Genomic DNA, 15,811 nt, shown 5'->3' with positions numbered 1-15,811 from the left:
ATGGAGGTCATAGTCCTATAATGGATTTTTTACAGGTGATGACTCTGACCTGCCATCTAGTAAGCATCATTTTTCCTCAAGGACACCCAGTAATAGTGTTGTAAAAAAGAGGTTTGAAGTATAAGTAGGTCTATTTTTTGAGCTCTTGTTACTCTAAGTATCCCTGAATATTTAGCAATAAAAATCATTCTCTATGAGAATTGGTTTTGGTATAATAAATTTAGATAAATTCATGAATTAGTAAATTATATCCCTACTGAAAATCCCATTGTTACAGAGTTTATCATCTAGAATAGCCCTTCTCATACAAAACTTTCTTGGTACAAATGAGTTGAAAGACACCTGGAAAAAGATATGGTATCACATTATGTGATTAGGAACTCTTTTACATTATAAATATTTCCAAATTAATCCAAACAAATTAAATTTCAGTATTTCATCATTTCAGATTTCTAAATTATATATGTATGTGTATGTTTTGAAACTATTTCTATAGGAAGAAATGTACTTGGCTTTAATAACATTAAACCCTATCAGTTTATTTCCCTCTCTGGATATAAAAAAGAGAGTCCAGAAATTTATAGTTCATTCATAAAGATCATTTTATTAATGTGGCCAGTAGTTATGAATATTTATTAGTTTGTAGATCAAGAATAAATTTTCCAAAGAGCTACACAATAATTGCAAGATTCTTTCCTCGTCTTTGAACTTCCAGTTTACTGCTGAACAAAAATTATATGTAGATGAAAACTTAAGAGCAATTTATTATCAGTAAGATAATAAATTGCATCCATAACCACCAAAGTAATATAAAGAAACGATTGAAGTAGGGCAGTTGGTGGAAGTTGACCTAGCGACATTTAAGTTCTGAAGCAAAACATAAATGTGGTGATTAAAGATTGACAAAGAGGATGCAACAGCATTCAGGTTGGCTCCCTGAGAGTGCACATTTTTAGGTACTGTAACCTATAGATAGTGTGCCTCTGGGTCACCCTGGCATCAATTCATTCCTTATGTTCATGGATTCCAGGGGATAATGATTCATAAAATTGTGAGTAAATACTAGCAAGTAAGGTAGAACTCAGGGATACATAGTTTACCAAATAACCTCATGAAGAATGCTGTTCAAGATAGAGTTCTTCATAAAGTTGGTGTTTGTTCCTCATATTGTCATCAGTGTTAAAATTTAAAGAGGCATGGTTGGTATACAAGGCAATAGTAATCTCCAGAAGACTTCATAGGGGATTGAGCAGTTTCATTTCGGTTGACCTTATTACATGGCCTTTGAATCCCATATGGAAGGAAAGAGAAAAGGTGTCTTGAGCTTGTTGCTTTCGTAATTGTTTTTTCCACGTAGCTGCTGACTAATCATTATGAAAGATGCTGGAAATATTACTGCCTGCCTGGAGGGTGGGGAAACTTTGGAGCTGCCTCCGAAGAAGAACTTCATTTATCAAGAAAATTGTTCTGGGGCATTTTTGATGCCCTGTCTCAAAAGGTAATTTAATATTTTGTGGGTTTGTTTGATAAAATAATTAAAAAGCCAATAGGTTCTTGATAAGATAGTAGAATACTATCTTTACTCCTCAAGACTTAGATAATTTTGCTTTCTGCCAACCTACAACAGTGTTGAGAAGGCAGTTTGTATTGGCTTTATTATCACTCTGATAGAATGTTTTTGTGATCATAATGCTTTCTGAATATAAAATGCCTGAGCATTACAGGAAATTATGCACATGGGTTAAGCTTCTGGTGCATTTAGTCTTATTTGGATTTAAACCCTCCCTCATCACCTTCCCAGTCTTACAATGCCTGAAGAAATATGTAAATGAATATATAAAATGAAAATATAAATATGAAAAATCTCATAAAACTTTAATATTTCAGTGGCCTTACTGACTTTTCCTGCTTTGCTGCTATGGAGATTTAAGTACCTACATTCTTTGTCACTTTATAAATATATATATAATTCCCTTATAGTTGCCATATTTATAATGAATAATTCATAGGCTTTCAGAAGACTGGAAGGTGGTATTTCACAGAAAATCAGAACATCATGCTTTGTATGCTTCTGCTTAAATTGTCAATCAAAATCTTTTTGAATTCCCAAACAGACATGGGGTGAGTGTAGTAGTGTAACCAGAAGTTTGCTACATAATAGGAAAAAGTTTATTTGTGATTAAAGTTGGTAGCTCCACCCATCTTTATGCTTTTTCTTACTGAATTGCCTTTGGTAAACTGAGAGTCCTTTTAAAATCATACATAGAAGGTATTCTTAGAAGAATTTATGACATCAATTTAAAATTGAACATTTAAGGTGAGATAACTCTGAAATCATTATTACTTTTGATTTTTCAAAAAACCTATTAAATAATAAATTTAGCCAATTATGTAATTAACATGCAAATACATCTTCCCAGAAATTTTGATTATGCATATTTCCTATAGAATATATTTCCCAGTTCAGAATTTTATTTTTCATACCTTTGTAGTGCAATACAGGTCAGTTAAAGTTTCTTACTATCTGCAATGTTCCTTTTTGTGTTTTTCAAGTATAGTCATTATGGTGTGGTAGAACAATAATCTATAATTAACTATAAGGAATATGGTCCTCCTTGACTGAAATTATGTTTATGCTGTATTCAAGCTTACTTCATCTCAAGTGTTGGAGAATAAACTTTTAGAGGTGCGAAGATTGTATTTTTCTTATACTGCAGTGCAGTAAATCTAGCTTCAACTTCCCTTATGTGTTTGATGGGATTTTAGTCTGTATGTTCCATTTTCTAGAGGAAGAAACGAGCTAGGAAGCTAAGTTAGCCCAGGGTATTTCAGATATTCTCAGACCATGTCCTGTCAGACCATAAGATCACGCTGACATTACTATTTTGCTAAATAGTAATAAAGTTCTTTTTTTGGCCTTAATTTCTTCCCAGAAATATGAACAAGAGCTTTTCAGACTGGCACTACCTTGCCTGAGTGCCGTTGCGGGAGCTTTGCCTCCAGACTACATGGAGTCAAATTATGTCAGTACGATGGAAAAACAGTCATCAATGGATTCTGAAGGAAACTTTAACCCACAACCTGTTGATACCTCAAAGTATGGACTCTTTCTATTGCAGCAGATTTTTATTGTAAATGATGTGTGAAGTCTGAAATTGAATAAGGTACTAAAGTGAACTTTCTCTAATCCATGCCCCCTTTGAATTGGTATCCTTTTAATAGGGGTCCCTTTACTTGATGAAATCATCATAGTACTAATAATAGTTATACAACTATCAGAAGTGGATGAGGTACACCTTCTAGAATCCTCTAACATAATCAGGATTCTCTGTATGATCCACGTGGAAATACCTATGATAATGAGAATCAGGAAAGTGTATCCATTATATTTCTAGTTGAAAATTTACACTAAATGTTTATGAACAATTACAGCCAACATCTCTTAAGTGTTTTTGCTTTGGGATGATCCCAGCAGGCAGTATCCCTGAGCTGAGACCAATCACTTTACTACGTCTCAGCAAGGCCTAGGGTTAGCAGCGGATGTTCAGCATCGTAAAGCACAGTGTGAGATTGAAGGGAATATCAAATGAGAATATCTGTGGAAAATTGAGCATGCATTTAGAATGCAGTGCGGCAATCTTAAACACAGATACAACACTACTTAACACTATAGAAACTTCTTATATATTTACACTAGTTGTGTAAATTGTTCTACAATTAAGACATTGAGTACTTGAGGTTTTTGGAGTCTCAGCATTCTATTGTTGAGTAGAACCATGTTTTCCCATTTGCAAGGAAAGCTGCCTCTGCTTGCCATAGTTTCTTACCGAATCCATGGTGATTCAGCAACCTCAGCGTTAGCAAGGTAGTCATGATAGCTACTATCCAGGGCCTCAGACTTTGCGCAGTAGTTCAACTTTCAGACTTCTGGGAGCCTCCTCTCCAATGCTGGTTTAGCTTCCATAATCAGATCAGAATTTCAACCCAAGTGGTATGCCATTTAGTTTGATAATGCCTTAAATTTGCATGTTTAGTATTTAATGACAGTCCTGTGAGAAAAGACTCTACCCCCCAGTATTTGGCTTATGTGATTGATCCTTTGTATTTCTTCCAAAGTAAGTAAACCAAAATATCACATGTCCACATTCCTATATGGGTAAGTTTGTGGTTTGCTAACATACAATATAATACAGGCTTTTAAAATAACATCAGAACATGTTATGGTTTTTGTGTTTAATTAAATAAATCTAATAATAAGTGTTGGGCATGCATATTCATTTACCTAGGCTTGCCCCTTCCGGGACTTCTTAACAGATTAGGTTTACATAGTGATTTCAATAATTTCTACATCTTTGTGATTTTTATATAGTTTCTTAAGTATGTATATGTCATATGATAACTGCTGAGAATGAACAGTAAACCAACTCATTATACTAGGTTTTATTGAGAATTCTATTCTCAAAGTTAATTGTGTTAATAAATTGTATCCATTAATAAATGGAATTATGTATATGTATTTAATTTTCCATTCATGGATATATTTGATATTCTCAAGCCTTACTTTTGTCATCAGACTTGGTCATTAATTGCATATACTAAACATCTGCTCAAAAGACTAAAAATACACTTAAACATTAAAGGAATCGAAATATCTTTAAGCTTCCTGAGTCTTGCCACATCTTGATTCAGGTTTTTAAAATTCTTTTTTGGTACAATGTATTGTTCTCATCTTTGGATATATTTTAATTATTTTTACTTATACTATCTATAATCTTATTATATATAACTTATATTAAGGCATCAAGTATGAATCTATATAAGATGAACAGATAGAACATTATCTGCTTGACTTTTCTTATCTTGTTCCTACAGTGTGGAAAAGTAGTACCTTGTTAAAACAGATTTTTAGCAGTTAAGCATCTAATGGCATTTAAGCAATAACAAGCTGTGAGTCGATTATTAATATGATTTACTATAAATCCTATTAAATTCAAGGTTTTTTTTCAATTTTTCTTGTAGTATTACAATTCCTGAGAAGTTGGAATACTTCATTAACAAATATGCAGAACATTCCCATGACAAATGGTCAATGGACAAGGTAAAAGTCAGAGTATCTGATTCTATTCAGTACTCAATGTACCTAATGACTGGTCACTGCACAGATATTTCTGACCACAACAATTTTCTGCTTTCAATTGAGAGCTTTATCTAGATTAGGAAGAATCATTTCATTACTCTTTGCTAGTATAATATTGAGGTATTGCTGCCATGAACACATGTATAATATGCATGTAAATAGGAATGGTTGTATTCATAAAAAGCAGTATTTTAAAAAATCTGTTACTTAAATCATAAATATATTTCTAAATACATATTGTTTTGGGCATAAAAAGTAATAATCACCTGGTGCTTCAGGAAGAAAAGGCAGCTCTAGTTCAGAAATCTTATAGGAAAATATTTGTTTAAAGTTTAATTTTATATTATAAAATCTTGAAAATTATTAGTCAGAATTTTGTGATGGTTTACACTTTCTATCCTTCCATTTCTTACTACCAAGTAGATCTGCAGTTCACCAAAAATAAATTACATGGCAAGATGACCTGTCTTATTTCTTTTGTCTCCCCCACAAAAAAAAAGAGACCACTAATGAGATACCTAAGCAGTCCCTACATATCATGAAATTTTCTAGAAGAAACATTATGCCTGAATAGTCACATTTAAATGTAGCCTTGTTAAACCTGAGAGAGTTTAATGATCAACTTTTTTTGTCAGAGAAGCTGAGTTGAAATGATGCAGGAATCTAAAATAAGCCTGTACTGATTTGAGGAAGTAAAAATTCAAAAGCAAAGGTTCTACAGTGTGTTTGGTGTATAGCAACTCAGTATCATCCTGATATCTTTGTATTAAGTTTTATTTTGCAACCTGGCCAATCATCCCCTTACTCCCTGTAAGAAGCCCCATTTTTGAATTGATAAATGGTGGCTCTTTGTTCAGTAATTCAGTCAGTAAGAGTTAAGTGTCTATTTTATAAAAAGACTACTGGGTACTGCATTGGTAGAAGTGCTGTCAGAGAGGAAATTTGCAAAAAGGCAGTCCTGAGCTATTCCAGTCTAGTCACACAGATTCTGTAGGCAGACATGTGATATAGGGAAATGGTGGTATGTACCAAATTATCTGGGCAAAATAATGGGGAACAAATATGTTGAGATATAACTGGGTATAGGAGTGGGCAAAACAGGTAGCATTATTCAGAGAAGCTGCCAAATAAAGTAACATACTCCAGTTTTCCTGTTTAAAAAGAGCATTTCAAATACGCATTACAAGCGGTGGGGGGGGGTGAGGGTCCCAAGATGTGCCAGAAAAAATATCACAGGAGCTGTGTGCCCTGTAGCCTCCTCCCAGGGGAAGTTCTTATTGACACAATCACAGATTTGGGTCTGTTTAGGGAAGCCTGGGTACATTTAACTGCTGGATGAGAATATTTGTTCCAGATGATTACTCAAAATAACATTGTTTAGGGTGGAAATCTTTATATTGACTTATGCTGGATAAATTTCAAACCTTAATCGTTGTCTTGGTCCACCTTAGATTTATTTTACTTAAAATACACTTAAACACATGCACACCTTCTCTAAAATAAAACAATTCTGATTTTTTTTTTCTAGTTGGCAAATGGATGGATTTATGGAGAAATATATTCAGACTCATCTAAAGTTCAACCATTAATGAAGCCATATAAACTATTATCTGAAAAGGTGAGGGTTCTTTTTTAGTTTATATATTTTAAATTTTTAAAAAATTTCTGTTATGTAATTTCTTATTAAAATGTCATATTTTATAGATACTATTTTTACCTTTATTCAAAGGTACCATTTTTTTGTATTTTATGTTTTATCTTTTTTTCTCTCTAATCCCTTTTCTGTCAACATTTAATTGGTTATTATCTTCTGTGCTTAATATTTTTCTGTTCCTTTTTTTTTATTTTTCTCTTTTATCTTTAAGGTCTTTAGAGAATAGTCTTATCATGCTTAAGAATTTTTTGATGAGGCATAATGAAATCATATTTTAATATGCATAATATTTGTAAGTTTTCACATATATTACTTCTTTGGGGGAAAATCAGTATTTTGACAAATGAAGTGAAAGGGATTTTCTAGCATGCTGCTTATGAGAGAGGAGTTATTTCTTTAATTATTCAGATGGTAGAAAAGCCTTCATACATATATCAAATCATCTGGCACTTTTTCCTAATTTTATTTCTCCTTTCCAGTTTCTTTCTAAAGTATCAGGAGCTGGGAAACAAAAGAAAAATTAATCTCCATACTGTAACAAGCTAGGATCCCTTTTGGCAGAGTTAGTCAAACTAGATCTCAGCTGACACTTTGTTTTTCAGAATTTTTACTTTGCTCTCTTATTTTTAAATAAACAATGCCAGTTTTTTTTAAGTGAAGCCCATCTATTTCAGAATAAAGCATTTAATATTTTTATTTTCATTTAGGTTCATAACACCCCTTCCTTTTTTCCTTCTCTCCTTTTTGTCTCTAGGAGAAAGAAATTTATCGCTGGCCAATCAAAGAATCTTTAAAAACCATGCTGGCCTGGGGTTGGAGGATTGCAAGAACGCGGGAGGGAGACAGCATGGCCCTTTACAACCGGACCCGCCGCATTTCTCAGACAAGCCAGGTAAGAATCGTGGTAATGAATCCACTGTTTGTGTTATTTTAAAAGAATTTAAATCTGATATTTAATTGTTGGTTTTCTAAAACAAATAGTTTTAAAATTCTAAAGACTAACATAAAGTTTAGAATGGAAAAACCAAGTTCCTTTTTCTTTGATTTTAAGTGAGGGTAAGTCGGTTCAAGTACTAGTGTTGATATGTCAGGTTGCAGTTTTCCTGGCTAGTATGTGAAGGAAAACCCAATGGTAAGGTCTTGAAGTTGTACTAATGAAGCCTGCACAATGTGTTCATTAACTACAATTAGGTTGTCTAAAGTGCTTTCTTCTCTGGTCCAGTAAGAACTAAAGTTTGGTTCTCAGGGAGCAGTGGGGTGGTCAGACAATAGTTCTCCACATCTAGAAACTGCATGAATGTTCCATTCCAGTGAGCATAAATATATGTCCACTTGCAACTGGACTCTGGACTATCACACAGGCAGAGCAAATAAGAAGATGACTACCTAATGGAGGTGACTTTAAGCTTTGCCAGGAAAACTAAAGTAGATACTCCCACTTACCTTAATAGCAAAATTGTACCCCACTAGTGGGCCATGTCAAGGATGTTTGGTCAGCCTCCACTCTGCACTAGCTGTGGGGCTTCAGGGTTCAAAGTGACAGAGGAAGGCACAGTCTCCACCTGGAAAACCTAGGGCTCAAGATGGGGACCAAATGCCAACTGTACCTCTGGCCCTTTCATTTCTCCTGGCAGCCAACCCTATTATTTTCCCTTTACAGAATGCTCAGTCCACTGGAGTCATTTTACACAAAATATTGTGTTTTTTATTGCCATTTATACAGATAAAATTTTTGAAAAAAGAAAATAAGCATGCTCAAAGCATGTGCTTCACATGCTTTATATTTGAAATATGCTTTTAAATAGATTGAGTTCTGATTTGGGCACATTTTACATTAAATTCCCCTAAGTATCATGTGGGTGGCAGCTGTAGAAGTATGTTTTACCTTTTAATCATATATGCACACATTTCTAACTAGATTACAATTTGTTTTAATCTGTTTCAGCAACTATATTGACACAAACTTTATACTAAGTGGTAAGAATGCAAAGGTAATAAGATCAGTTCCGATTCCAAAGTCTCATAATTTGGTGTTAGAGATGATTGATTTAAGCCTACTACAACATGGTACAGTAAGGATTGACCAGGTTGTGCACAAAGTACACAGTACAGAGCATGGAATGATCTCTTTCTTCCCCTATAAGTTGGATAGGAAATAAGAAAATGGCTACCTGTTGGGGGTGGGTAAACTTTGCCAGGAAAAGTAAGGTAGATTCTCCCACTGACTTTAATAACAAAATTGTATTCTATAATTTAAAATTGTGTATGTTGTATTTATTTCCTCTCTTCTTTATTCCCTGCTAAGCTCTCAGTATAATTCTCTGCACATTAAGCTCTCAAAGTACTCTATCATAACCATCTCTTAAGTCTTACTGATTTGTAGAGTGACATATATGATGTAGAATATTCATTGTCAAATCTCCCATGTGATTTCAGTATTCAAGAGGCACAGTGACTAAGAAGGATTAAGATGGAAGGCTCTAGAGGTAGACCTCTGAGTCTTCATTCCTGGGACCACCACTTCTCAGAAATGTACCACTGAGCACATTTCTTAATCTGGTTGCCTAAGTAAATGTTAACTCTTATTATTACTTCTATTATTTAAATATGCCAGAGAACTTTCATTAATGGTGAATACCACAAACCAACAGGAAGGAAAGCTCTTCCAGTGGTCACTCATACCAGCTCTGCAAACTATCTCTATCACCATGAAAAGGCAAAACTACAGGCAGACAAAGATCACAGAGACAACACCTGAGAAGGAGACAGACCTAACCAGTCCTCCTGAAAAAGAATTCAAAATAAAAATCATGAACATGCTGACAGAGATGCAGAGAAAAATGCAAGAGCAATGGGATGAGATGCAGAGAAAAATGCAAGAGCAATGGGATGAAGTCCGGAGGGAGATCACAGATGTCAGGAAGGAGTTCACAGAAGTGAAACAATCCCTGGAAGGATTTATAAGCAGAATGGATAAGATGTAAAAGGCCATTGAAGGAATAGAAACCAGAGAACAGGAACGTATAGAAGCTGACATAGAGAGAGAGATAAAAGGATCTCCAGGAATGAAACAATACTAAGAGAAATATGTGACCAAACCAAAAGGAATAATATTCGTATTATAGGGATACCAGAAGAAGAAGAAAGAGGAAAAGGGATAGAAAGTCTCTTTGAAGAAATAATTGCTGAAAACTTCCCCAAACTGGGGGAGGAAATAATCAAACAGACCATGGAATTACACAGAACTCCCAACAGAAAGGATCCAAGGAAGACAACACCAAGACACATAATAATTAAAATGGCAAGGATCAAGGACAAGGAAAGAGTTTTAAAGGCAGCTAGAGAGAAAAAGGTCACCTATAAAGGAAAACCCATCAGGCTAACATCAGACTTCTTGACAGAAACCCTACAGGCCAGAAGAGAATGGCATGATATATTTAATGTAATGAAGCAGAAGGGCCTTGAACCAAGGATACTGTATCCAGCACGACTATCATTTAAATATGATGGTGGGATTAAACTATTTCCACACAAGCAAAAGCTGAGGGAATTTTCTTCCCACAAACCACCTCTACAGGGCATCCTACAGGGACTGCTCTAGATGGGAGCACCCCTAAAAGAGCACAGAACAAAACACACAAAATATGAAGAATGGAGGAGGAAGAATAAGAAGGGAGAGAAGAAAAGAATCTCCAGACAGTGTATACAACAGCTCAATAAGCGAGCTAAGTTAGGCAATAAGATACTAAAGAAGCTAACCTTGAACCTTTGGTAACCACGAATCTAAAGCCTGCAATGGCAATAAGTACATATCTCTCAATAGTCACCCTAAATGTAAATGGACTTAATGCACCAATCAAACGACACAGAGTAATAAAATGGATAAAAAAGCAAGACCCATCTATATGCTGCTTACAAGAAACTCACCTCAAACCCAAAGACAAGCACAGACTAAAAGTCAAAGGATGGAAAAACATATTTCAGGCAAACAACAGTGAGAAGAAAGCAGGGGTTGCAGTACTAACATCAGACAAAATACACTTCAAAAACAAAGAAAGTAACAAGAGATAAAGAAGGACACTACATAATGATAAAGGGCTCAGTCCAACAAGAGGATATAACCATTCTAAATATATATGCACCCAACACAGGACCACCAGCATTTGTGAAACAAATACTAACAGAACTAAAGGGGGAAATAGACTGCAATGCATTCATTTTAGGAGACTTCAACACAACACTCACCCCAAAGGTTAGATCCAATGGGGACAAAATAAGTCAGGACACACAGGTATTAAACAACACACTAGAACAGATGGACCTAACAGACACAGGAGCATCAGCATATGTGAAGCAAATACTAACAGAATTAAAGGAGGAAATAGAATGCAATGCATTCATTGTAGGAGACTTCAACACACCACTCACCCCAAAGGATAGATCCACCGGGCAGAAAATAAGTAAAGACACACAGGCACTGAACAACACACTAGAACAGATGGACCTAATAGACATCTATAGAACTCTACATCCAAAAGCAACAGGATATACATTCTTCTCAAGTGCACATGGAACATTCTCCAGAATAGACCACATACTAGCTCACAAAAAGAGCCTCAGCAAAATCCAAAATATTGAAATTCTACCAACCAATTTTTCAGACCACAAATGTATAAAAGTAGAAATAAATTCTACAAGGAAAACAAAAAGGCTCACAAACACATGGAGGTTTAACAACATGCTTCTAAATAATCAATGGATCAATGAACAAATCAAAATAGAGAATATATAGAAACAAATGACAACAACAACACAAAGCCCCAACTTCTGTGGGACACAGCGAAAGCAGTCTTAAGAGGAAAGTATATAGCAATCCAGGCACACCTACAGAAGGAAGAACAATCCCAACTGAATAGTCTAACATCACAACTATCGAAACTGGAAGAAGAAGAACAAATGAGGCCTAAAGTCAGCAGAAGGAGCGACATAATAAAGATCAGAGAAGAAATAAACAAAATTGAGAAGAATAAAACAATAGCAAAAATCAATGAAACCAAGAGCTGGTTTCTTGAGAAAATAAACAAAATAGATAAGCCTCTAGCCAAACTTATTAAGAGAAAAAGAGAATCAACACAAATCAACATAATCAGAAATGAGGATGGAAAAATCACGACAGACTCCACAGAAATACAAAGAATTATTAAAGACTACTATGAAAACCTATATGCCAACAAGCTGGAAAACCTAGAAGAAATGGACAACTTCCTAGAAAAATACAACCTCCCAAGACTGACCAAGGAAGAAACACAAAAAGTTAAACAAACCAATTACGAGCAAAGAAATTGAAACAGTAATCAATAAATTACCCAGGAAAAAACCCCCGGGCTGGAGGGATTTACCTCAGAATTTTATCAGACACACAGAGAACACATAATACCCATTCTCCTTAAAGTTTTTTAAAAAATAGAAGAGGAGGGAATACTCCCAAACTCATTCTATGAAGCCAACATCACCCTAATACCAAAACGAGGCAAAGACCCCACCAAAAAAAAATTACAGACCAATATTCCTGATGAATGTAGATGCAAAGTATTCAATAAAATATTAGCAAACATAATTCAACAGTATATCAAAAGGATCATACACCATGACCAAGTGGGATTCATCCCAGGGATGCAAGGATGGTACGACATTTGAAAATCCATCAACTTCATCCACCAAATTAACAAAAAGAAAGACAAAAACCACATGATCATCTCCATAGATGCTGAAAAAGCATTTGACAAAATTCAACATCCATTCATGATAAAAACTCTCAGCAAAATGGGAATAGAGGACAAATACCTCAACATAATAAAGGCCATATATGATAAACCCACAGCCAGCATTATACTGAACAGCAAGAAGCTGAAAGCATTTCCTCTGATATCAGGAACCAGACAGGGATGCCCACTCTCCCCACTGTTATTTAACATAGTACTGGAGGTCCTAGCCACGGCAATCAGACAAAACAAAGAAATAGAAGGAATCCAGATTGGTAAAGAAGAATTTAAACTGTCACTATTTGCAGATGATATGATACTGTACATAAAAAACCCAAAGACTCCACTCCAAAACTACTAGAACTGATATCGGAATATAGCAAAGTTGCAGGATACAAAATTAACACACAGAAATCTGTAGCTTTCCTATACACTAACAGTGAACCAATAGAAAGAGAAATCAGGAAAACAATTCCATTCACCATTGCATCCAAAAGAATAAAATTCCTAGGAATAAACCTAACCAAAGAAGTGAAAGACTTATACTCTGAAAACTACAAGTCACTTTTAAGAGAAATTAAAGGGGACACTAACAAATGGAAACTCATCCCATGCTCATGGCTAGGAAGAATTAATATCGTCAAAATGGCCATCCTTCCTAAAGCAATATACAGATTTGATGCAATCCCTCTCAAATTACCAGCAACATTCTTCAATGAATTGGAACAAATAATTCAAAAATTCATATGGAAACACCAAAGACCCCGAATAGCCAAAGCAATCCTGAAAAAGAAGAATAAAGTAGGGAGGATCTCACTCCCCAACTTCAAGCTCTACTACAAAGCCATAGTAATCAAGACAATTTGGTACTGGCACAAGAACAGAGCCACAGACCAGTGGAACAGATTAGAGACTCCAGACATTAACCCAAACATATATGGTCAATTAATATTTGATAAAGGAGCCATGGACATACAATGGGGAAACGACAGTCTCTTCAACAGATGGTGCTGGCAAAACTGGACAGCTACATGTAGGAGAATGAAACTGGACCATTATCTCACCCCATATACAAAGGTAAACTCAAAATGGATCAAAGACCTGAATGTAAGTCATGAAACCTTCAAACTCTTGGAAAAAAACATAGACAAAAACCTCTTAGACATAAACATGAGTGACCTCTTCTTGAACATATCTCCCCGGGCAAGGAAAACAACAGCAAAAATGAGCAAGTGGGACTACATTAAGCTGAAAAGCTTCTGTACAGCGAAGGACACCATCAATGGAACAAAAAGGAACCTACAGTATGGGAGAATATTTTCATAAATGACAGATCTGATAAAGGCTTGACATACAAAATATATAAAGAGCTCACATGCCTCAACAAACAAAAAACAAATAACCCAATTAAAAAATGGGCAGAGGAGCAGAACAGACAGTTCTCTAAAAAAGAAATACAGATGGCCAGCAGACACATGAAAAGATGCTCCACATTGCTAATTATCAGAGAAATGCAACTTAAAACTACAATGAGGTATCACCTCACACCAGTAAGGATAGCTGCCATCCAAAAGACAAACAACAACAAATGTTGGCGAGGCTGTGGAGAAAGGGGAACCCTCCTACACTGCTGGTGGGAATGTAAATTAGTTCAACCACTGTGGAAAGCAGTATGGAGGTGCATCAAAATGCTCAAAACAGACCTACCATTTGACCCAGGAATTCCACTCCTAGGAATTTACCCTAAGAACGCAGCAATCAAGTTTGAGAAAGACAGATGCACCCCTATGTTTATCACAGCACTATTTACAATCGCCAAGAATTGGAAGCAACCTAAATGTCCATCAGTAGATGAATGGATAAATAAGTTGTGGTACATATATACAGTGGAATACTACTCAGCCATAAGAAGCGGAAAAATCCTACTATTTGCTGCAACATGGATGGAGCTGGAGAGTATTATGCTCAGTGAAATAAGCCAAGTGGAGAAAGAGAAATACCAAATGATTTCACTGATCTGAGGAGTATAAGAACAAAGGAAAAACTGAAGGAACAAAACAGCAGTGGAATTACAGAACCCCAAAATGGACTATTAGTTACCAAAGGGAAAGGAACTGGGGAGGATGGGTGGGGAGGGAGGGATAAGGGGGTGAAGAAGAAGGGGGGTATTAAGATTAGCATGCATGGGGGGGAGGGAGAAAGGGGAGTGAGGGCTCTACAACACAGAGAGGTCAAGTAGTGATTCTACATCATTTTGCTATGCTGATAGACAGCAACCGTAATGTGGTTTTTATGGGGGACGTGATATAGGGAAGAGCATAGTAAACATAGTATTCTTCATGTAAGTGTAGATTAAAGATTTAAAAAAAAGAAAGAAAGAAAGAAAAGGGGGATTACTCCTTGATAGGATAAAATTATTGGTAAATCAAAGATTAACACATGCTTTAAATATCCTTAATGTTGATCACTTAAAGTGTGTCAGATGATCAGCTATGGAGATACTCTTTTTCTGATAATATGCCTTTCTCTTAATAAAAAAAAAAAAAAAAGCAGTTCCTGTGTGCTGACCTCCAATGAGTTCTACACAGTGGTATAGAGGGCACATTAAAATGTGGGCAAAGTGTCTGTTTGTTTCTATGCAGAAGATTAAGGCCTAGCTTCACTACCCAGAAAATGAACTAAGATACGATATGAGGAGGAGCTTCCGGCATCAGCACTCTCTGGAGGACTCGTGCTGGGGGATGATCATCAAAAAGCCTCCACAGGAATCCAGGCGATGCTGCGGTTGTGGCTGTGTCCACCCCACCATTTTCTGGACTTGCCATAGGAATGAGGAGGGAGATGTCTAGGCTGGCCTGTGCATACAGTGAGACAACGAATTTGACCGGATCTGTACTGTTGGAACTCAACCAGGAGTTGGGAGGGGTGCAAGTTGTAGCACACCAAAATCTTACGACTATAGACTATCTACAGTTAAAAGAACATATGGGATGTGAACAGATCCCAGAAATGGGTTGCTTTAATTTGTCTGATTTCTCTCAGACTGTTCAAGTACAGTTGGACAATATCCATCATATCATAGATAAATTTTCACAAATGCCTAGGGTGCCTAAATGGTTTTCTTGGCTTCACTGGAGATGGATGGTAATTATAGATTTGCTTTGTTTATGTCACCGTATTCCTATTATGTTAATATGTGTGCGCAAGTTAGTTAGTAGTTTAAAACCTATACATGCTTAAGGTACTCTACAAGAAGAT

General features: G+C 35.7%; 1 protein-coding gene across 5 annotated transcripts in view; it reads left to right on the top strand.

Annotated features, from left to right (window-relative positions):
• RYR2 (ryanodine receptor 2) overlaps positions 1–15,811 on the top strand; it is an 894,209-nt gene that overhangs the window by 714,627 nt on the left and 163,771 nt on the right. For all 5 annotated transcript variants that reach the window (XM_073241246.1, XM_073241245.1, XM_073241243.1 and 2 more), the window contains exons 52-56: positions 1,358–1,498; positions 2,934–3,097; positions 5,020–5,098; positions 6,666–6,755; positions 7,546–7,683. In XM_073241246.1, coding sequence (XP_073097347.1) covers positions 1,358–1,498; positions 2,934–3,097; positions 5,020–5,098; positions 6,666–6,755; positions 7,546–7,683 — 612 coding nt within the window. The remainder of the gene's footprint in view (positions 1–1,357; positions 1,499–2,933; positions 3,098–5,019; positions 5,099–6,665; positions 6,756–7,545; positions 7,684–15,811) is intronic.

Source organism: Manis javanica, chromosome 7, assembly GCF_040802235.1.
Source record: "Manis javanica isolate MJ-LG chromosome 7, MJ_LKY, whole genome shotgun sequence".
Taxonomy (NCBI): domain Eukaryota; kingdom Metazoa; phylum Chordata; class Mammalia; order Pholidota; family Manidae; genus Manis; species Manis javanica.
Note: the sequence above shows the minus strand (reverse complement) of the source record. Positions and strands in the feature narration are given on the sequence as shown.